Source organism: Oryctolagus cuniculus, chromosome 21, assembly GCF_964237555.1.
Source record: "Oryctolagus cuniculus chromosome 21, mOryCun1.1, whole genome shotgun sequence".
Lineage (NCBI taxonomy): Eukaryota > Metazoa > Chordata > Mammalia > Lagomorpha > Leporidae > Oryctolagus > Oryctolagus cuniculus.
Window position 1 is genome coordinate 18693765 of NC_091452.1, and position 21821 is coordinate 18715585.

A 21821-nucleotide genomic window follows, 5' to 3' on the forward strand; every position below is an offset into this window, starting at 1 on the left:
ACAGGAAAGGCCACGAGAGTAAGACCCCCACGAGACGCCGTGGAGAGCTGTTCTTCCTTGGTGACAGTCTGCAAAGGCTCCTGGGACAGAGCCCCCGTTTTCAGCTGTGGGCCGTGCAGTGGAGGGGATGACTGGTCAACCTGCCACCCCAGCACAGAGGCACAGGTGTGCCGAGGCCCCGGGGCAAGTGCGCAGTGGGGTGCTGGCGCCTCTGCACCAACCCCGCGGAGCTGGAAGCGCACTTCACAGCCACGGAGGCTCAGGTCACACATCCACCCCGGGCTACACGGCAGCTAGTTCACAGAGTGGGGCAGCCATCACACAGTCAAACTCGGGACCCTCTTGCAGTCACTCCTTGCTTCTCCCCACATCCCTCAGCCCCAGACACCCACTTCCCTACTCGGTGTCCCTATAAAGCTTTGACATCTTGCGCACACGGCCCTTTAAGACAAGCTGCGTTCACTTACCCTAACATTTTCTAACCAAAACAAAACACTTTGAGAGACAGAGAGGTCTGCCATCCACTAGTTCACGCCCAGATGGCTGGACCAGGTGCCAGGATCTCCCACATAGGTGGCAGGGGCCCAAGCACTCGGGCCATCCTCCACTGCTTTCCCAGGCTTGTTGGCAGGGAGCTGGAATCGGAAGTGGAATGCGATGCTGGTGCTGCAGGCGGGGGCTTAACTTGCTGGGCCACGTCCCTGGCCCGAACCCGAACGTCGTCAGAGGCCCTCCACGGTCTAGGAGGTGTCAGTGTGTCACTCCTTATTGCCAAACAGCATACCTTTCACTACATGGCTCTTCTGCATTTCATGTGCCCGTGTGTCAGTGCGTTTTTCCTCCCATGCACGCTTTTGCATCGACATGCGTGGAACTCCCTCCGGGTCTCCCGCCTGGGTGGCAGCGGCCTCATCATCCAGGCCCCTCTGCTGCCGTCCCAGGCGCATTAGCAGAGGGCTGGATAGAAGCGGAGCAGCTGGCCCACGAACCAGGACTCCGATGTGTCCCAGGTAGCAGTTCGCCCTCTGCACCACAGTGCCGGCCCCTCTCCCGATTCCGAATTGCACTGTCTAATGACTAAGGCTCCTGAACATCTTCGTGTGCTTATTGGCCTTTGCATGACAGGCCTTTGAAAAGCCTCTGGGGAAAACGAAAGTTTTACTTTGTTGCAAAAAAAAAAAAAAAATGTTGAAGTCCATGCACACAGAGGATAGCCAAAAGGTTTACTAAAATCACTTATGAAAAAACTATTTTTTTTGCACCAAAGCAAAGTTCACTACAAATTCCATTTTCCATGAACTTTTTGAAGTACACTGTAGCTGGCCAAAGCAGCCCAACCTCACACCACACAAAGGGTTCCCACGCAGATAGAAGGCAAAACTGCACTGATCCCTGAGGATCAGTTATCCCGGGGTAGGAAGGATTTCCAAAATGGAGGGAAAAATCATAAATGAAGGCAAAGACAAGGTTAGAGCACATTAAAATCAAACTGTGACTCAGCTTGTCCTTTAGGGAAAAAAAGGTCAAGCCACAAATCGGGAGAGGGTGCCCCCATCATAGATCACGGCCCCCCATCCGTGGTGGAGCACAGGGTGGGCAGGAACCGTGGCTGTCTGGAAGACCCGGGAGGAAGCAGTCTTTGAAAGCTGCCGTGGGTACAGGGGCGGGCGGTGACGCAGCGTGGCAGGATGGGGCCTTGGCTCAGAGGGGAGAGGCAGGGCACAAGGAGCCCAGGTAGGAGCAGGCAAGGGAAACTGAGGCACGGGGGACTCGAGCTGTGAGGGCTTAAAGCGCCCGCACCTACGGGGACACCTCAGCCACTCTGGGGCTCCAGCCAGGGCCAGTGAGTGGGAAGGCAGGTGGCAGACACACGCGTGCCGGGGAGCACCCACCTGTCTGGGCACTCGTGACTTCACACTGTGCCGAGCGTCTAAGCACGTACACGTGTTTGCACATGGGTGCACGCACATAGGCAGGGGCTGAGAGGATCCTGTGTGTAGTGCCCAGTGAGGAGCATCAATCTCCACAGCCTTTGCTGAGCACCTACTGTATACCAAGCTGTATGACATGCATTCTGTCATGGAATCGCTCCACACACCCCGCCCCCAGAGGACACAGAGGCCAGACAGTGGAATTCCTTCCCCGAGGTCCCCTGGCCGGCCACTGGGGCATCTGGATTCATACCGAGTTGGACCTCAAAGGGCCTCGCTTTGGGTAGTGGGCTGGGGGCGGGCCAAGGTCCCTGGGACGGCCAGAAAGGGGCTGCTCAGCCATCCTGCAGCTCTGAGAGCAGCTGTGCGCGCCTCAGCCCCGCCGCCTCCCCACCCCCTCCTGGGCCCCATCATTAGGGATTCTGCCCGTGCCACCAGCTAATTAGTGTCACGTTAATTGAGCATTCAGGAGGCTGCCACCTCCAAGGGCAGTGTCATTGGTGAAGGGGAGTGCATAGGCAGGGCTGCTCCTGCCTGCGGACAGGGGCCCTTTCCGTCCTGCTCAAGGCCCCGGGCACGCCTGCCCCTCCCCCACTGCACCCCAGATAATGCCCCTTGTCACTCTCGAGCCTTACGGGAGGAGGCCCAGACAGTCACAGAGAGACTTTGGGAGCACCTACTGTGTGCCGGCCACACCCTCCCTGTGCCCTCTGCAGGCAGCTGGCTCCGTTCTGTGTCCACAGTGGACTCCAGGGAGGGAACCACCTGTCCCACGAGCCCATGGGAACCTGGGGTTATAGGACCGCAGAACCCAATTCCACCCGCAGCCTCAGGAACCTGAGCAACTGCAGGGCCCCCTGAGCCTCAGTCTGCTTCTGTGTCAGTTGGGGGCAGCCCCAGAATGCACTTCCTGGGGTGGCCAGGGCTGGGGAAAGCGTGCAACTCCCTGCAGTGGCCCGGCCCAGCGCAGCACGCCTCACCCCACCTCCCACCTTCAGCAAGGCAGTGCCCGGCGGGCCTGGCTTCTGTCCGCGACAGCTGCTGGGTGCCTGCGGGACCAGGAATTCTTGGTGGCATTCCTTGATAAGCAGCTAGGACGTTACACGCCCATGGTAACCCCGAAACGCACCCACCCCCCTACCCCCTCTTACAGATGACACACTCAGTGGCTTGCCCAAGGTCACCCACAAGGGGGCAGAGCTGGGCTTGTCTGCTTTGCTGGCTCTGTGCCCACGGCCCCTCCACGTGGCCAGGCCTGTCCCTGCTCTCCCTGTGGCAACATTAAACCCCACTCAAAGGGCTGGACTTAATTGGCTTAATACACTCGTTAATAACCATGTCTATTTAACACACCTGTAAAAGGCCCATAACATTAACTTAACGGCAGCAGAGGGCTCGCCCGGCGCCTTCCTCCCCAGCCTTTCATGGGGGCCTCGTGGTAAGGGCCAGTGCCTGGGCTTCTGCATGCCCAAGTCCCGAGTCCGGCTGGCAGCTGCCCTGAGCCACTTAAAAGGCCCCAGAACCAGGCGTATCCAGCCTTGGGACCGACAGGCAGGGGTTCCCGAGCACCTGCGTGGGGGCCCCACGCGTTCACGGAGTCGTCAGGGCAGTGACGAAGAGCAGGGTCTGCCCTCAGAGGGCAAGTCTCCAGCCCAGGGGACAGGTCAACCAACAGCCACGGCACAGGGTCCCGGGCGGCAGGGTGGGGCTCCTCTGCGGAGACCTGGAGGGACACTGCTTCCGGCTCCCGCGGCCGGAGCAGGGCTGAAAACAATGCCACCGCCTGCGCCCACCCAGCACACAGCGCAGGCTCCGACTGCGCCAGGCACTGCAGTGCAGACACGCGGTCCCTGCCTGTGGATCGTGGCCAGTCTCGAGCCCAGCGACTGCTTCAGCACTTCGGACAGGGACTGGGGCCCGAGACGGGGCGCTTCTCCGCAGGGCCAGAGCGGGCGGTCAGGGTGGGCAGTGGGATCTTGGTCACGGAGGGACACTGCATCCTCCGTGCACCGCAGAGACCCAGCGCATGACCTGGGCTCTCGTGACCTTGTTCTGCCACAAGAGGTCCCCAGCGGGCACCCTCCTGGTGTGTGGCTGGCCCTGCCCAGCGTCTGTCTGGGTGTTGCCTCACTAGTGGAACTCACTTCACTTATTTGGAAGGCAAAGACAGGGGCCGGCGCTGTGGCGTAGCAGGATAAGCCACGCTGGCGTCTCTTACGGCACCGGTTGGTGTCTTGGCTGTTCCACTTCCAATCCAGTTCCCTGCTACCGCCCCCTGGAAAGCAGCACATGACCCAAGAGCTCAGGCCCCTCCCCCAACGTGGAAGAGCCAGAAGCAGCTCCTGGTTCCTGGCTTTGGCCCGGTCCAGCCCCAACCACTGCAGCCAATGGGGGAGTAAACCAGCAGACGGAAGATCCTTGTTTCTCCCTCTCTCTGTCACTCTGTCTTTCAAATAAATAAATATTTAAAAGAAAAAATGGCAGAGAGACAGAGATCTTCCATCTGTTAAATGCCCTCAACAGCCAAGGCTGGACCAGGCCCCAGCCAGGAACTCCATCCAGGTCTCCCAGTGGGTGGCAGGGGCCCACATACCTGAGCCGTCACCTGCCAGTTCCCAGGGTGCACATTAGCAGGAAGCTGGACTCAAACCCAGGCACTCGGCTGTAGAATGTAGGTGTCCCGAGAGGCCTGTAAGCTTAGCTGTGCCTGACACCCCCTTCTTGACTGTTGTTTGAACCTAAGAGTTCTCCGGTGGCACAGGCCCGCCTCTACATCCCCTCAGTCCCTGCCCATCCTCACTGCCCTGTCCCTCGAGCGTCGTGACCTCCCCTTCTGAAAGCCCAGGCCCACCTCCCTGCTGCAGGGACCACACGAGCGCAAGCCGAGGGCCTGACGCAATGCCTGGCCTGGGGGAGCGTGCGGCAGGACACTGAGTGCGCACCCAGGGGTCTGGGAGAAGGACTGGGCCAGGTGGCCAGGGCCTCAGTGCCAGCCACCCTGAGCAGCTCAGACCTCATACTGGCTCCGTGGTGGTGGTTGTGTTGGGGGGGGAGGGGTGACAGAGAGAAGCAGCTGGGAGCTTTGAGGAATCCCCAGCACCATCCAGCGTGGCACTCACGGGGGGCAGGCATTGGGCGAGGCCGGCCCTTTGCTCCTCACCCAAACCCTCTGAGCCTGGCGGCAGCACTGACCCAATTTACACAAGAACGGGCTCAGAGGAGGGCAGCGCGGGCCGGAGGCCACACGGTCAGAGTTCAGCAGAGCTGGCGTTCGAACAAAGCCACGGACTCGTGGCCCCCATCCCACCGCCCACCCCCGCCTCTGCACCCTGCACAGAGCAGGCGCTGTCTGAGAAGGCCAGGGGCCAGCGGCCAGTGGAGGCCGGCGGGCCGCTTAAGGCACAGGAAGAGGATGCGTGGGGGCAAGCTGCACACCCCAGGGAGGGCAGGGAGCTGTGTGCCCCCACCCCCACCATTCTAATTCAGTACGAGCAGTCAGCCGCCGGCAAATCCAGAAACGCAGAGTTTCCCCGCCCCCCCCCCCCCCACCAGCCCCTGCCCCCTTCCCAGAGAAGCCGCCCTGCAGCCCATGTCCGGGCCAGGCGCACCGCCCTCCTGTCACTCATGGCCCCCAGACCCTGCCGGGCTGGTCACTCTGCCACATCACACCGCCTTCTAGAACTCGTGGTCTCCCACAGCCACGTGTCGTGCTTGGGAACAGGGACAGGGCACAGTGTGGACGGCATCTCTGCTCTGTCGGGGCTGGGTGCCTGGAATCTCCCGAGGGCTTGTTCACTCACACGTGGCCTCTCTGTATGGCCTGCGAGCCAGGGAGCCACGTCCCGGTGGAGGCCACGTGACCTTTTCCACCGCAGCCCCCGAGTCCCACAGCCTCACTCGGCTGTGCCCCGTTCCACAGATGCAGGCGAAGGGAAACAAGATGCTGCTATTTGTGTCAGAGTCTGTGGACACGCTTTAGAGCTCCCCACCTGCCTTCCTCTTTTCTTCTTATTTATCTGAAAGGCAGACACACACACACACACACACACACACACACTGGTTCATTCCACAAATGCCCACAAAAGCCGGGCTGGGCCAGGCCAAGCCAGGAGCCAGGAACTACAGCAAGGTCTCCCACGTGGGTGGCAAGGAACACATGGGGGCCCCACACACTTGATCCGTCACTGCCGCCTCCCAGGACGCACACCCGCAGGGAGCTGGGCTAGGGAGTGGAGGTGGGACTTGAATCCAGGCACTCAGACAGGGGACCCTGGCGTCTCAAGCAGTGTCTTACCCCCTGGACAGGCCCTTCTGGCCACGGCTCCACCACGTCCGCCTCCTCACCCGGACCACGGAGCGCCTTCCACCTGGCCGCGCCGTTAGGGCCTCGCTGAGCCAAGCCTTGGGCCCAGAGCCCAGCGTGCACTAAGCCCTCAGCCAGTGGCAGCCTGGGAGGGCCACCCTGGGCGAGCCCCACTGGCCGGACAGGAGCAAGACTGCTTCCACCCGTGAGCGAGGATGAGGCTTGGGCACTGCTGCCGCCGCTGCTTAAGGTTTTAAACACCTAATTTATTCCACCCATTAGATAGATTTTGTAGATTTAATCATTTTCACAGTTGGTGGCTCATTGGATACTCAAGATAAACTCCGAAGCAAAGTATAATGGCGAGGACAGATGAGTGTTCACGGCACAATGGCAGAGGCTGGCTCGGGAGGAGAGTGCGGGGGACAGGGATGCACACAGACAGGGTCTCCCTCGCCCCCAGCCGCTGCTTTTGCTGACTCCAGTAGGTTACCACAGTTAATTTCAGCAGTTTTGTTCATCTGTAAAATTGCATAAAAGTGACATTTCTGTGCTCATTATAGCAGCCGCTGATTTACGGCTGGGAAATGGAGAGCGAGGCCCCTTTTCGCGGGACTCTCCGAGCGGTGCTAAGTGCCCATGAAATTGCTTGTATAATGTAGTTTAAATCCAATCTCGGAGAAAGATTCCCCCGCTGGCCAAAGTGACATTTCCATTCTCCACACCGAGTTTATTTTAGGCCACTTAGGAGGGGGCTGGCCCAGGTTAGGCCGGAGGGGCACAGCCCCTGCCCCCACAGGGTGCCCTGCACAGCCGCCTCCTTCCCTTCGTCAAAGGGGCAGGGGGCAGTGCTCTTTCTAGGCCACGGGCCTGCCCCTGTCCTGCCCTCTGCCTACAACCTTCGCTGGCTGTCCAGTGCCCCGGGCAGGGCTTCACCAGCTTAGCCCTGCTGACTTCTGCACAAGTCCGTGTCGGGGAGGGGCGCCCCTCCACTGGGACGACCATGCGTGTCCCAGACGTCAGCACTGTGCCTGTGTGTGCCGAAGCAGTGCCCCACTTGAAGCCTCTGCGTCGTCACGGACGCAGCCCTGGGACGTCCTCCCACCCTCCAGCGTCTGCCTGCCCCATTCCTCCCTCCTCGGCGCCTGCCTGGACACCATTCCTTCTGGAAGGCTGTCTCCCAGGCCCGGCTACCCAGGGCTCCGGACCCCCCAGCCCCCCCCCCCCCACAGCTTATGCCTCCCCATCACAGCCCACGTCCCTGGGATTGGCTGCGAGCCCAGGGGCGGGGCCGGGGGAGGCTTGGGGAAGGTGGTAGGGGCCGCACTCTGTACCCCAGCGCCAGCCAGCCAGCCACTCTCCCCGTGCTGCAAGGGCAGCGCAAACCCCTGCCCATCCTCCCCTGGAAGCCTGGAAGGGCCTTGCCCCAGACGGGCGGGCAGGGCAGCAGGTATGGCCATACTCACACTTGCTGAGCCCCTGCTTCCGACGCCACCCACCGCACAGGAGCTGTTACACCCTCCGGGTGCCCGGGCGGGCAGCGCCAGCACCTTTGCCCCTTTTACAGATGAGCAGAGAGCTGAGCCCCTCCCCCCCCCCCGTGCCACTGGAGTCACTATCCCCCAGCACCTGTCGTGCCCTCACCCCCTGCTGGGCACTGACCTTTCTTGAGGCCACCCTGCGGACCCAAGACGAGCATCACTCCCATTCCACAGGAGGAAAAACTGAGGCTCCTCCACTGGGTAGACAGCCTGCCCAGGCCCACAGAAACCCACAGCCAGGGCTGCACCCAGAAACGTCTGAGACGAGGGAAAGGCTCTGGATGGGACCAGAGGTCTGCTGCCAGCAACCCGCTGCCCCTGTGGCAGGGCCCGCTGGGCACACAAACAGCAGGTGGTCAGGAGGGGGCACTGAGATGCTGAGAAATACGACAGCAGGGGGCTGTGGGTTGAGGTGCAGCTTGCGATGCTGGCGTCCCATAAAGGGCGGAAACCAAATAGCCAGGACTTGACCCAGCTTCCTGCTAATGCACCTGGGACGCAGCAGGTGCTGGCGCAAGTACTTGGGCCCTGCCACCCTCATGGTAGACTCGGATGGAATTTCTGGCATCTGGCTTTGGCCTGGCCCAGACCTGGCTGCTGCGGCCATTTGGGGAGTAAACCAGCAGGTGGAAGAGATTATGTCTCTCCCCCGCCCCCCTTCTCTGCCTTTCAGACAAATAAATAAAAATATTTAAAAGGAAACAAAGGCGCTAGAAGGAAGGAACACCCCGGGAGTGGAGACATAAGGAAGTCTGGGACACGTGCAGCCCCTATCCGAGGGCCTGGGTTCGAGTCCCTGCTGTGCGCTCCCAGCTTCCCGCTAGTGTGCACTCTGGGAAGCAGCAGGTGACGGCTTAAGTGGTCAGGTCCCTACCACCCACGTGGGGGCCCGGACTGAGTCCCTGGCTCCTGGCTTCAGCCTGGCCCAGTCCTGGCTGTTTCACTTGGGGAGTGAACAGATGAAATCGAGCATCGTGGAGGGTGGAGGCACGGGGACACCTGGGCGCCGCGGCAGGCGGGAGTGCAGCTGGCGCCGCCCCTGGGCACACCGCTGGCTTTCCTCCTCCTGCCGAGCGTGCCTCCCCGGGGCCCCAGCACAGCTCCCCACACCGGGGCCACAGCAGTATCTGTGTCAGCTGCACAGGACCCGACCGGTTTCAAGAGCAGAGGACAGACACACCAACAGGTGGCCACGCCATGAGAAAGGGCTTCCTGCCGGCCGCAAGTGACATCGGTGCAGGATTCCCCTCGCCAGCACCAAAGGCTGGCACGCGCCTCTGTGTGCTCAGAGGCCACGAGGGCGGCTCAGTTGGCCAGGGAGCGGATGGGCGTGTGGGGGTGATGTGGGCGTGTCCCTTTGGGGAGAGTTGACCCGGCTTTGTGGTTATGGGCACCCTCCTTTCTGCACCTCACCCTTGGATCCGAAGCTGAGAAATCATGGCGGGGTGCATGGGGGAGGCAGGGCTGGGCAGCCCCAGGAGCTCCCGAAGGCAGCCGGGCAGGCGTGGCCTCGGCTCTCACCTGTGCTTTCGTCCCCGCAGGCGAGACGGCGGCCAGCTCCATGCACTCCTCCCGCTACCCAAGCCCAGCCGAGCTGGACGCCTACGCCGAGAAGGTGGCCAACAGCCCGCTGTCCGTCAAGATCTTCCCTACTAACATCCGGGTGCCCCAGCACAAGCACCTCGGCCGCACCGTCAACGGCTACGACACCAGCGGCCAGCGCTACAGCCCCTACCCGCAGCACGCCGCCGCCGGCTACCAGGGCCTGCTGGCCATTGTCAAGGCCGCCACCTCCTCTTCCTCCTCCTCCTCCAGCGCGGCCGCACCCGCCGGGCCCGCCAAAAGTGTGCTCAAGAGCGCCGAAGGCAAGCGGACCAAGCTGTCACCGGCCGCCGTGCAAGTGGGCATCGCGCCCTACCCGGCGCCCAGCACCCTGGCGCCCTTGGCCTACGCCAAGCCACCCGAGGCGCCTGCCCCACCACCCAGCTTGCCTGCAGCCGCCACCGCGGCCTCCGTCATCCCCCTGCCGGGCCGGGGCCTGCCCCTGCCGCCTTCCAACTTGCCCTCCATCCACAGCCTCCTCTACCAGCTCAACCAGCAGTGCCAGGGGCCGGGGGCTGCACCTGCGGCCTGCCAGGGCGTGGCCGTGCCGCACCCCAGCCCAGCCCAGCACGGCCCTGTGCCCAGCTTCCCCAGCATGGCCTACTCAGCAGCCGCCGGGCTGCCCGACTGCCGAAAAGGTACAGAGCTGGGCCAGGGAGCCACACCAGCCTTGACGTTGGCTGGGGCGGCCAAGCCCGCGGGCTGCGCGGAAGGCGGTCTGGATTACCTGCTGTGGCCACAGAAGCCGCCGCCGCCGCCCCAGCCGCTGCGCGCCTACGGCGGCGGCAGCACTCTAACAAGCAAGTCCCCGGAGGCTTGCGGGGGGCGGGCCTACGAGCGCGCCGGCGGGTCGCCCCTCAACTGCGGCGTGGCGCTGCCCGCCGGCTTCACGGTGGGCCAGTACTTCGCTGCCCCCTGGAACAGCGTGCTGGTGACGCCCACCAGTGACTGCTACAACCCCGCAGCGGGGGCAATGACCGAGCTGGGGCCCGGGGCGGCCCGGGAGCTGGCGGGGCCCCCGGCGGCCGTGCTCTCCGGCCTGCCCAGCAAGAGCGCGTGCAACACGTCGGTGCTGAGCAGCAGCCTCCAGTCGCTCGAGTATCTCATCAGCGACCTGCGGCCGCCGTGCATCAAGGAGCAAATGTTGGGCAAAGGCTACGAGACCGTGGCGGTGCCCCGGCTGCTCGACCACCAGCACGCCCACATCCGCCTGCCCGTCTACAGATAAGGGCTGCCTGGCACCGCGCTCGGACCAGGCGCGGGCTTGGGGGTGGCAGGCAGGGACGCCAGGCTGGCTGCGTCCCCGCTGTCGGCGGGTAGGGAAGGCACGGTGACCTCGCCCCGCCCTCGGCTGCCCCCGACACTGGGAGGGGCCGGGGTCAGCCGCTGAGGCCCACCCCTGCCTCCCCCAGACTGGCCACAGCAGGGAGAGAGAAACCCCCGTACAGACAGGAATGCTTCTCTGGGTCTCTGGGAGAGAGCTCAGGCTAGGATGCGGAGTCGGGGTGGGGGTCAGAGGGCCGGGGCCCCCCAGCTTCCTGGGGAAGGAGCGAAGGGGACCTCTAGGAAGTCCAGAGTGTCTTCCCCAAGCAACCAGATCGAACAGCACTCTGAGGGAGCCCCAGGGACTGCCAGGCCCCCGACCCTCTCCCTCAGACTCTCCTGTCTGCCCTGCCCTGCCCCCAGTCCTTCCTAACAGAACCGCATCAGCCCCGTTCTCCAAACCCTGGAACACCATCTTCCCCTTCCCTCCACGACATCTCACAGGGCTGCTGGGCACGGCTGTGCAGGCTGTGCGCTCTACAAGGGCACCTTGTCCAAGGAGCTGCCACTCGCATCCTAGACTTGTATATTTATTCCAGTTTTCCGCATTTTGGGGAAGGGGCACCTGTTCCTATTCGCACAAAGGCACCACAGGGGCTGGGGTGGGCCTGAAGGCTTAGAGCCCACTCAGAGGAACCCCACTTTGCCTTCCGGGGTGGGGGGACAACCTCCGGGGTTTAATTGGGAGGCCCCAGTGCAACTCCTTTCCTGCCGGCCACCCGCCCAGGCCTGCCCCACACCCCCAGCGGGAGGCAGGAGCCCCCCCCCCCCGTGAACCCCTGAGGCCTGAAGTCCCCTGCGGCCCCGCGCTCCAGAGGTGGTACTGTATCTCTCTCCAAGGCCTGTCCAAGCACTAAGTGCATTTACAAATCTCTGAGAATGTTTTTTTATACTAAAATTGACCATTATATTCTACTGTGAGAAGTGCGGTCGGCACTATATTGTTTTAAAAACTAAGAGAAAGAAAAAAAAAGGAACGCAGTGGTGTCTCGGCCGTGGGATTCCTCCACAGCGCTCGCTTCCGCGTCCTTCCCCGCTGCCTTCGAGGTGAGCCCGGCGAAGGGACGGGGCCCCGGGGGAGGCCAGCGCCTGCGGGGCTTCCCCGGCCTGGGGCCCGCCGCCTTCGCTGTTTCATTTGCCGTCCAGCTCTGGCAGCAGGGTGGACACCAACTCTGACCTTGTGTCCGTGTGGATGCCACTGGGTCACGGCCAGGGGTCGGCTGCGGGGCGGCAGAAACAGAACCCAGCAGGCCCGCTCCACACCGTCTGGGGGTGGCGTCCCCGCCTCACTCCATCCCCTCCAGCTCCTCCTCTGTGCCTGGATGCACCAAGCTCCGGCAGCAGGGGGACAGCTGGCTCCCTGGCCAGCCCCCCACCCACCCACCCACCCTCGCCCTGGGGCCTGCTCTGTTCCAGGAGCGCAGACTGGTTTGGGCACATGCACTGGATCTTGCTGCAGCCTCACTACCTACCCTTGCAGGCACGGGGGGTGTGCACATGTCTGTGCGTGTGTGTGTGCACACGTCTGTGTGTAGCAGGGGGGAGGGGCGGTGAGAGGAAGAAGGCTGAGATGGGAGCTACCTGCCGGCCATCTCACAGCAGGTCCACAGCAAGCTGGGGTCAAAGCCCACAGCACGGGTCCTCCTCACGTCCTGTCCCTGCCTCCCCTTACCTCCAACTTGATGTCTGGGGGACCCCTCCTGTGCACGGAGCCTCGCTCCGGGGCTGCCGTGGTGGGGGCGTCCAGATCCCGATTCCGAATCCGGCAGCAGATGGAGTGCCTCCCAGGCTCCCTCCCAGCCTCACAGCAGCCCTTGGTCCTTGGAGGAGACAGAGGCCCCGGAGGAAGGGGCCGTGTCCCGGGCAGGAGTGGGGGCCGTGGGCCATCCTCATTCCCCCAGCCCACAGGGTGAGTGAGCAGGAGGCAGGGCTCCATGGGTGGCGGCCAAGGCATTCACGCATCACGTGTGACCCACGCAAACAGCAGCTGAGCTCACAGGAACCTCCGAAGTCTCAGAGGAGCACCCCCACCTTACGGGGCGGACACGGAGAGCCCGAGAAATGGCCAGGAGGAGTTTGAGAGAAGGAACCAGGGGTTTCAGCTCTGAGCCCCGCCCCCCACCTGGCGCACCCAGCGCCCAGGACAGACTGGGAGCAGGCCCAGCCCCTGGACAAAGCTGGGTTTGGGTTCCACTCCACACATCGCTACCCCGAGAGACCCCGCACCAGGGCAATCCCCAAGGGGGCGGAGCCAGCCCACAGATGGGGTCCAAGGAGACCAAGACCCAGTGGGCATCTGGGTGGGGGCGGGACATCCAGGGCAGCACCTAGGGCCAGGATAGGGCCAGGCAGGGAGCTGGGCCCAGCTGATGGCAGGAGCCCCCGCTGCGGTTACCCAACACCAGTCTGGAGTTTGGCATCCCAGGCCCGCCTGTCCTGGGCCATCGGTGCTGAGACTGGGGCACACGTCCAGGCCAGCTCCCTCCCATTCGGAGACGGGCTCAGCACCCACCCACCTTCCCAGGCAGAGTCCCCTGTGCTCTGTAGACCGGGGTCTGTGTGCCTGGCACGCAGCAGGACACCAGAGGCCCAGCCAGGCTTCTCACCCTGTCTTAGCACAAACTCCCTGTGTGCCCAGGCCCACGCCCGCTCCCTGGGAGCCTGCTCTGTATCTACAGTCACACCAGCAGGGGCAGACGGAGCAGAAACACACCGCCAAAGTCACCCAGCACCGCGGTTTCTGCAACCAGCCCGGACGCCGGGCCCCTCACGACCACTCGGCGTGAGGCAGACGCCGCTGCCTGTGCCCCAGGCGGGGCTGCTGAGGCCCAGCTGAGGGCGATCCGGCTCCCACTGTCACGTGGCTGAGGAGGCAGCACAGAGACGCAGCTGTGCGAGCACGGGCCGGCCGCTCTGGGTCGGAGTGAGGAGACCGAGTCCCACCGCCCTCTGGGCCTCAGTTTCCCCAAGCACGACAGCAGGATTCACAATGAGTCTGGTGCAGCAGCAGAACTGGAGCTCTTAACGTCGCAAACCCCTGCAGCCCCTCCTGTCTCCAGGATCCTGGCTCACAGCCCCTTGCAGCTGTGCAGGCCGACGCCGCCACCACCACTTGCTGTCACAGCAGCCGTTACAGATCACTCAGTCTTACAGAGCCGTGGGGGCCGCCCCCGGTGGTGTGGGGTGGGATGAGGGGACACTCACGTTTCCGGGGTGACTCCGTGTCCTTAGGCTGTGCCCCGATTTTCAGGAAAGGGAAGCCAGGCCAAGTACAAACTCCTGAACGTGACCTCAAAAGTACGACTTCCAACCCACAGCTACTCCGCTCACTGTGCCCACATGCGCCCCGGGTTCCACCTGCGCTGCCCCCTGCCTGCGCGTCCGAGGCACCCTTAAAGAACCCGCGCCCAGCTCGGCGCCACAGCGCCCCCACCCCCGGTCGGTGAGGCCTTGCCAGCGTCCAGGGTGGTGAGCGATTCCTGTGGACAAAAGTCTTTCTGCTTAGGTCACACCCATCAGCAGCTCGCCAAGAGAGTGGCCAGGGGAGGGAAGGAGGCGGGAAAACCAGCCACGGTGTCCAGCCTGGGAGAACATGGCTTCTCCAGCCTCAGTTTCCACATCTGTCAAAGGGGGGGGTGGAGCCCGAATTCGTCCCTTAACAGGGAGCTCCCCGAGGCAGAGGGCTGACCTGGACGGTTAGATTGACAGTTTCTTGATTACGCTGAAGCAGGAGGCAGCGGCCAGCAGAGCGCTGACGTTAAATTCTGACTTTAGGTCTGTACTTGATCTAGTGATGGGTGGGCTGACGCTGGACAGTCGGTGGGCTGCAGGGCTCAGTGGGCCCCAGGACCAGGATCACAATGGCAGAGTGTAACCAGCCATGCGCTACACTGTTGCTAAGCCGTCCCATGAAGTTCCACGGGGCTGACTGGGATGCAGCCCCCTCAGAGTGCAGGCGCAAGTGTATTCAAGTCCAGCAGGTACCAGGCAGCTGAGCCGAGGGGAGAGGGAGAGAGGTGGGCGGTTCAGCCCCCGCGGTCCCAGAGCCAGGAGGTTAACAGACGGCAATCAAGTTAGCGGTTTTACCCCGTCCTCACCCAGGCCAGCTGATGTCTAAGTGGCCCTGGAAAGTGAGTATCGGGGTGAAAAGAGTTTGAGCAGTGATGCCTAAGCTGGCTCTGGGAGACGCGCACAGCACATCGGATGACTCAAGGCTGTGGCCAGTCCCACAGGCGGGAGACCCTTTGGGCTTCAACCCAGCAACTCCCTGGCTCCTCTGATGGCCTATGTATTTGTTCCTGCCTGTTAACTCCCAAGGCCCAAACAGGACTTCAGGAAATACCGACTCCTACTTCCCAGGTTGCAGCTGGGGGAACCGAGAGTCCCTTCGCCCCTCGGCCTCAGTTTCCCAACCACAGCACTAGGACTCGCGAGTCTGCTGCAGCCCCCACCTGCACTCACTGGGCCTTATCCCCCGGGCCCCACAGCCTAGTTGGTCTTTGTCCACCATACTGACTTGGGCCCTGGGGCAGGGGGGGTGCCCCAGGAAGAGGGAGGAAGCCAGCGTCTGAGATACCGGATGGGTTGCCTATTTTGAAAAAGAGGAAACAGGTTCAGAGAGGGGGAGGAATCGGCCTGAGCGGATCTAGGGATCTTGGCCCTCCTGAGAGGGGGTGGGGATGGGGTGTTCTCAGCCTCAGGGCACGCCTACCGCCCGGGGCTCTTCCTCCTACATTCCCAGGTTGCAAGTTTCGCTGGCTGTGACCACAGCGACCCCTAGTGGCCAATCTTGGGAATCTCCACCACCCCATCCTGTGGTGACCTGTGGGACCCAGCAGGTGCATCCCAAACCAAGGATCACTGATGTCACCGATGACCTTGAGCTGGGACCTGTGGTTCTCGGTGTAAGTTCCAGCTTCACCCAACCTCTGCTGTCCTCAACTGTTGGACGCCACAGCCTGCTGCTACACAGCACAGTTATACTACCATTATGTTAGATACATATGCCTTTTCTATATTCTCCTGTTGGAGAAATGGACATGGGCATATCTTAGCCCCAGAAACACTAAGTTTAAAAACAAAGCTTGGCCGGGGCCGCGGCTCACTTGGCTAATCCTCCGCCTTGCGGCGCCGGCACACCGGGTTCTAGTCCCGGTCGGGGCGCCAGATTCTGTCCCGGTTGCCCCTCTTCCAGGCCAGCTCTCTGCTGTGGCCCAGGAGTGCAGTGGAGGATGGCCCAAGTGCTTGGGCCCTGCACCCCATGGGAGACCAGGAGAAGTACCTGGCTCCTGCCATCGGATCAGCACGGTGTGCTGGCCGCAGTGCACCGGCCACGGTGGCCATTGGAGGGTGAACCAACGGCAAAAGGAAGACCTTTCTCTCTGCTCTGTCTCTCTCTCTCACTGTCCACTCTGCCTGTAAAAAAAAAAAAAAGCTTGCCACTGCCTGGGCAGGTTCCCCTCCCGAAAAGGAAGGTTCAAAGCTGGCACCCCCCACATCCAGGCTGCTTCTCCCTGGGCATGGCTGCTTATTTTCTCGGCTCTTACTTTCTTCATCTGTGAAATGGGGATAAGAATCTGTACCTGCATTTGCACAACAGAAAACACCAGCTCAACTGGTTTCAATGAGAAAGAAAATATATTATCTCAATTATTATTATAAGTAGCTTGGGGGGTGGAGCTGGCACTGTGGAGTGGCAAGTAGGGCCGCACCTGTGATGCCAGTATCCCATATGGGTGCTGGTTCAAGTCCCAGCTGCTCCATTCCAGATCCCTGCTAACATGCCTGGGAGGGCAGCAGAGGATGGCCTGGGACTTGTGCCCCTGCCACCCACATGGGAGACCCAGAAGCAGCTCCTGGCTTAGGACTGGCCCAACTCTGGTCACTGCAGCCATCTGGGGGTGAAACAAAGGATGGAAGATCGATACCTCTCTCTCTCTCTGTCTCTCTCTTTCCAACTCTGCCTTTCAAATAAATAAGTAAATTTTTTTAAAAAAAGAGAAAGAGAGAGAGAGAGCCTGCATCCTCTATGGAAGTGTACGGTTAAAAAAAAAAAAAAAAAAAGATGACGACTTAATGTAGGCTGTTGGTCCCAGAGGTTGATCAGTGAATTCGGCAGCCAATGGTGTCCTCACCAACCATATTCTTTTCATCCTTCTCTTCTGCCAACCCACTCCCTCCACGGTCACAAAGTGGCTGCTACAGTTCCAGGCCTCACATCTAGACCTGACAATACCCAGGAAAGGAGAAGGCAGTCTCTTCCGATGCTTGTGACATTCCCAGGAGAACCCTTCCCCCAGCAGACTTAGCCTCTCGTCTCCTGGGTCAGATGGCTACTCCCACATCAATACTGAATAAGGACAACAGTCACGGTGGTGGGGGACTCACGGGGGTGCTGGACAGAGTGGACCCTTGAGCAAAATCGGAGCCTGAAGGAGGGGGAGGGATGCAACTCCTGGGCAGCACCAGCAGGCATCGCGCCGCATGGCGCATCCATCAGTGCTGCCTGCAGGTCCTGAGGCTGGAACGGCAGACGCTGAGCGCCGCAGAGGCCTCCACACTGTTCACCCGCCTCCCCCTCCTGTGTCCCCTGCAAGAACAGACTCCCAGCCCGGCCTCTCCCGACCCAACCTCGGGGGCTTGCGTCTCCCCTGCCCCAAAGGCTGAGAGCGAACAAAGCTCACCCCACGGTCACCAGGACTGCGGATTCCTAAAAATACACCACGAGGTGAGAGATACTTGATCGGATGTGGCTGCCCGTGCAGGGAGCCGTGAGCGCCCCATCCACAGCGCCCAACTGATGGGAGTCAGGGTCCGTGGGGTGGGGCGTGGGGAGCGGCTGCTGACCACCGCCCACTGTGGCCCCACCGCAGCCAGAAACGCCAGCGGCCGGCGTCCGGGGAGAAGAGCAGTGTGGATGAATGGGGCTTACATTCAGGCAAAATCCCCGCGTTTGCCTTAAACGTCCCAACAGCCAATGAGAACGGGACGTGGTAACAGACTCCACCGGCGGCAGAGGCCCGTGCCGCTGGGATCCAAGTTTCCCCGACTGCCCTTCCTGACGGTCCCTTTGTCTTGGCTGCCAGTCGTGGTAATTATTTCCAAGTAGTGCATTTTTTTTTTTTTTTTGACAGGCAGAGTTAGACAGTGAGAGAGAGAGACAGAGAGAAAGGTCTTCCTTCCATTGGTTCACTCCCCAAATGGCTGCCACGGCCAGCGCTGCGCCGATCCGAAGCCAGGAGCCAGGTGCTTCCTCCTGGTCTCCCATGCGGGCACAGGGCCCAAGCACTTGGGCCATCCTCCACTGCACTCCCTGGCCACATCAGAGAGCTGGACTGGAAGAGGAGCAACTGGGACAGAATCCGGTGCCCTGACCAGGACTAGAACCCGGGGTGCTGGCGCCGCAGGCGGAGGATCAGCCTAGTGAGCTGTGGCGCCAGCCCCCAGCAGTGCTTTAAACTTGGGGGGGAGGCAGCCCTCCTGTCATATACGACATCCAAACGCTTCGGCATTATTAAACGCACATGCACGCATGATCAGAAATCCCGCTTGGAAGCCAGTCAGGAGAGCTTTCAAAGGCAACGGGCTCCAGAGAGAGCGGGCAGGTGGCGTGGGGCTCAGTGCAAGCGACAGGTGACGGCCGGGGTCTTGCTCCAGAAGCAGCCTGGCCTCGCCACTTCCCGCCCTTCCTTAGCAAGGGTTCTGAGGACGGACACCAGGGCTCACGTCCCCCCGCCATGTGGCCGTCAGACGCCTTGGGCCACAGCCTCGGCTGCCCCATCTGTGCAATGGGCCACATTCCTTGCAGCCTGGCCACTCTCTGTACTCCCTCTCCTGGAGTCTGGTGTGCGTGAGCTCTTGCCGCCTCCACCCAACAACACAGCGACGCAGCCATCCCAAAAGCACACGTTCCTCACGTATCGGCACGGTGCGTGATGGCAGCGACCTGGCTCAGCCCTGTGCCTCTCCTCCTCCCCGGGGAGCAAGCCTGGGCAGGTGTGCCGAGCTCCCCCTGGTGGCCATGGGACATTCCACTCTGCCCATGGTGGAGGCCGTGACAAGGGGACAACGCCACAGGCGTGGGGAGGGGGAAGTGGGGGCCCCGGACGCAGCCCGGCACGGGTGTCGGCTGTCAGCATGCCTTGCTTTCAGGGGGGCTGCTCTTCCTCGCCCTCAGTTCCCATGGTCTGGGGGTGCTGACTCCAGCCGTCTGACCCGTCTGCGGTGACTGTTCGAGAGCACACACGTGACCCGAGTCAGTCCAGGCCTTTGGTTGGGGCAGTTGGGAAAGGCAGCCCTGAGACTGTGGAGCCGGGCCCCAGTGCTGGGGCCCAGCAGGTGAGGCCCCCACTGTGACGCCGGCATCACAGGCAAGGCCCCCACTGTGATGCTGGCATCCCACACTGGAGCGCAGGTGCCAGTCCCGGCTGCTCTAAGCCAGTTTCCTGCATATGCACCTGGGAAGGAAGCAGATGACGACCTGAGTGCTGGGGGCCCTGTCACCCACATGGGAGACCTGGATGGAGCTCGTGGCTCCTGGCTTCAGCATGGCCCAACCCTGGCTCTTATGGCCATTTGGAGAGTGAACCAGTGGATGGAAGATCTCTCTGTCATACTGCCTTCCAAATAAATAACTTAAAAAAAATAGGATTGGCCGGCGCCGCGGCTCACTAGGCTAATCCTCCGCCTAGCGGCGCTGGCACACCGGGTTCTAGTCCCGCTCGGGGCGCCAGATTCTGTCCTGGTTGCCCCTCTTCCAGGCCAGCTCTCTGCTGTGGCCAGGGAGTGCAGTGGAGGATGGCCCAGGTGCTTGGGCCCTGCACCCCATGGGAGACCAGGAAAAGCACCTGGCTCCTGGCTCCTGCCATTGGATCAGCGCGGTGCGCCGGCCACAGCGCGCCAGCCGCGGCGGCCATTGGAGGGTGAACCAACGGCAAAGGAAGACCTTTCTCTCTGTCTCTCTCTCTCTCACTGTCCACTCTGCCTGTCAAAAAAAAAAAAAATAGGATTGCTGAGGGGCTGGCACTGTGGCGTAGCGGGTAAAGCCGCCGCCTGCAGTGCCAGCATCACATATAGGCCCTGGTTCGAGTCCTGTCTTCTCCACTTCCAATCCAGCTCTCTGCTATGGCCTGGGAAAGCAGCAGAAGATGGCCCAAGTCCTCCCGGCTCAGCAATCCTATTTTTTTTTAAAGATTTATTTATTTATTTGAAAGTCAGAGTTACACAGAGAAAGGAGAGGCAGAGAGAGAGAGAGAGAGAGAGAGAGAGGTCTTCCATATGATGGTTCACTCCCCAACTGGCTGCAACAGCTGGAGCTGGCCCAATCGGAAGCCAGGAGCCAGGAGCTTCTTCCGGGTCTCCCACATGGGTGCAGGGGCCCAAGCGATTGGGCCATCTTCCTCTGATTTCCCAGGCCATAGCAGAGAGCTGGATCAGAAGTGGAGCAGCCGGGACTTGACCCGGCACCCAAATGGGATGCCGGCACTGGAGGTGGTGGTTTTACCTGCTACGCACGGCGCCAGCCCCTAAGGCTTTTCACTGTTGAAATGAGAGATTTGAAGCAAACTGACAGCTCAACATGACCAGGCACAGAGAATTAGAACCTTTTTTTTGTTTGTTTGATGCGAGTCTATGTCCCATGCGTCACCTGCAACCACGGCGGCATCGGCCAGCACATCCAGGTGTGGAGGACGCTGGGCGCGGCCATCATTAAGATGCTCCTGTTGAGGTGGGTGCTGTGGCACAGCAGGTTAAGCTGCTGTTTGTGCCGCCGGCGTCCCCCACCACCCGAGCGCCAGTTCAAGTCCCACCTGCTCAGCTCTGACCCAGCTCCCCGCTAACGCCCCTAGGAAGGCAGTGGAAGACGGCCAAGAGCCCGAGTCCCTGCACCCACGGGGACCGAGCTCCTGGCTCCTGGCTCAGCCCTGGCCATTGCGGCCATCTGGGGAGTGAACCAGCAGACGGAAGACCTCTCTCTCTCTAACTCTGCCTTTCAAATAAATAATTAAATTTAAAAAAAAAAAGTATTGGAACAAACTCTCCAAGACTTGAACACACTTAACTCCCCTGAAACAGCGACTTAGCCGCAGCTCCTCCCTAACCAGGGATCACCTTCAGAAAAACCAGCTGAAAAAGTTACCCCGCCTAAAAGCGCAATCGCAAGAAAACTCATCGCCAAAACCATTTCAGGATAGAACAGAAACATAAACGATGGAGCACTTTCCTCGAGAAACGCCAAGCGCCTAGGGGCCGGGAGGACGCTCGAGCGGCAGCCACTCCTGGTGACCATGTGGGGAGGGCGGACACCTGGGGAAAGGGCCGAGACGGACAGCACCTGTCCTCCGGGCCGTCCAGGGTCACTCCCGCCCGGCTCCCAGAACTGAGAAACGGAGGGGCTCACCTGCTCCCTCCATGCTCCCGCCCACGGCTTCTTGTCTGCTGATTGGCTGAGGCAGGGCCCACGTGACACGGTTCTGGCCAATCACACAACCAGGCAGTTTCCACCCATCCTCCCATATAAAACGAGAGGCGGGCCGCACTCGCTCCATGCTTTGTGCCCCGGATGCTGCGGAGTCTGGGTGTGCGGCACCATCTTGTGTACCCGAGGCAGCCACTGTGGGACATACACACAGCACAGTGCCTGGCCTGGCTGCAGCCCCACACATATGTGCTGAAGGAATGCCGGAGAGGCAGAAGTGGGCCTCTGGTGAATTACAGAAGGCCCGAAATTATTAATGAGCCTTCAACCCCGCCTAAACAGAGGACATCCGGCTCCCTGAGCCCTCAGAGCCCATTTCTCTTTCAGTCTAAGCTTTCCGTTACGTGCTGCTGGGATGGCACAGCGGTGGGGGATGCAACGTCTCTTCTCTGACACAGCCCAGCAATCCCCTGGTCTTCCAGGCTGTGCCCATTTCACGGAGGAGGAACCAGACTCCGAGTCCCTAGGGCCTCCCCTCCTTCCCGGCGCCCACCTCCAACACCAACAACTTCCGAAGGTGCTTTCACGCAACCAGGGGAGAGGAAAAGAGAAAGAGGGACCTTTCCCAGCCCGGGGCCTTCCTCCATTATTCGAGCGGAGCCCCAGGGGGTCCTCCGAGTCGTTGCCCACCCCCTTCAGAGCCG

At 61.5% G+C, this 21821-nt stretch overlaps 1 protein-coding gene across 2 annotated transcripts in view; it reads left to right on the top strand.

Annotated features, from left to right (window-relative positions):
* The window catches only part of FAM222A (family with sequence similarity 222 member A), a 44536-nt gene extending 32855 nt beyond the window's left edge, over positions 1–11681 (top strand). For both annotated transcript variants that reach the window (XM_002723975.5, XM_070065750.1), the window contains exon 3: positions 9317–11681. In XM_002723975.5, coding sequence (XP_002724021.2) covers positions 9317–10605 — 1289 coding nt within the window. In that variant the 3' untranslated portion in view covers positions 10606–11681. The remainder of the gene's footprint in view (positions 1–9316) is intronic.
* Positions 11682–21821: the final 10140 nt, after the last annotated feature.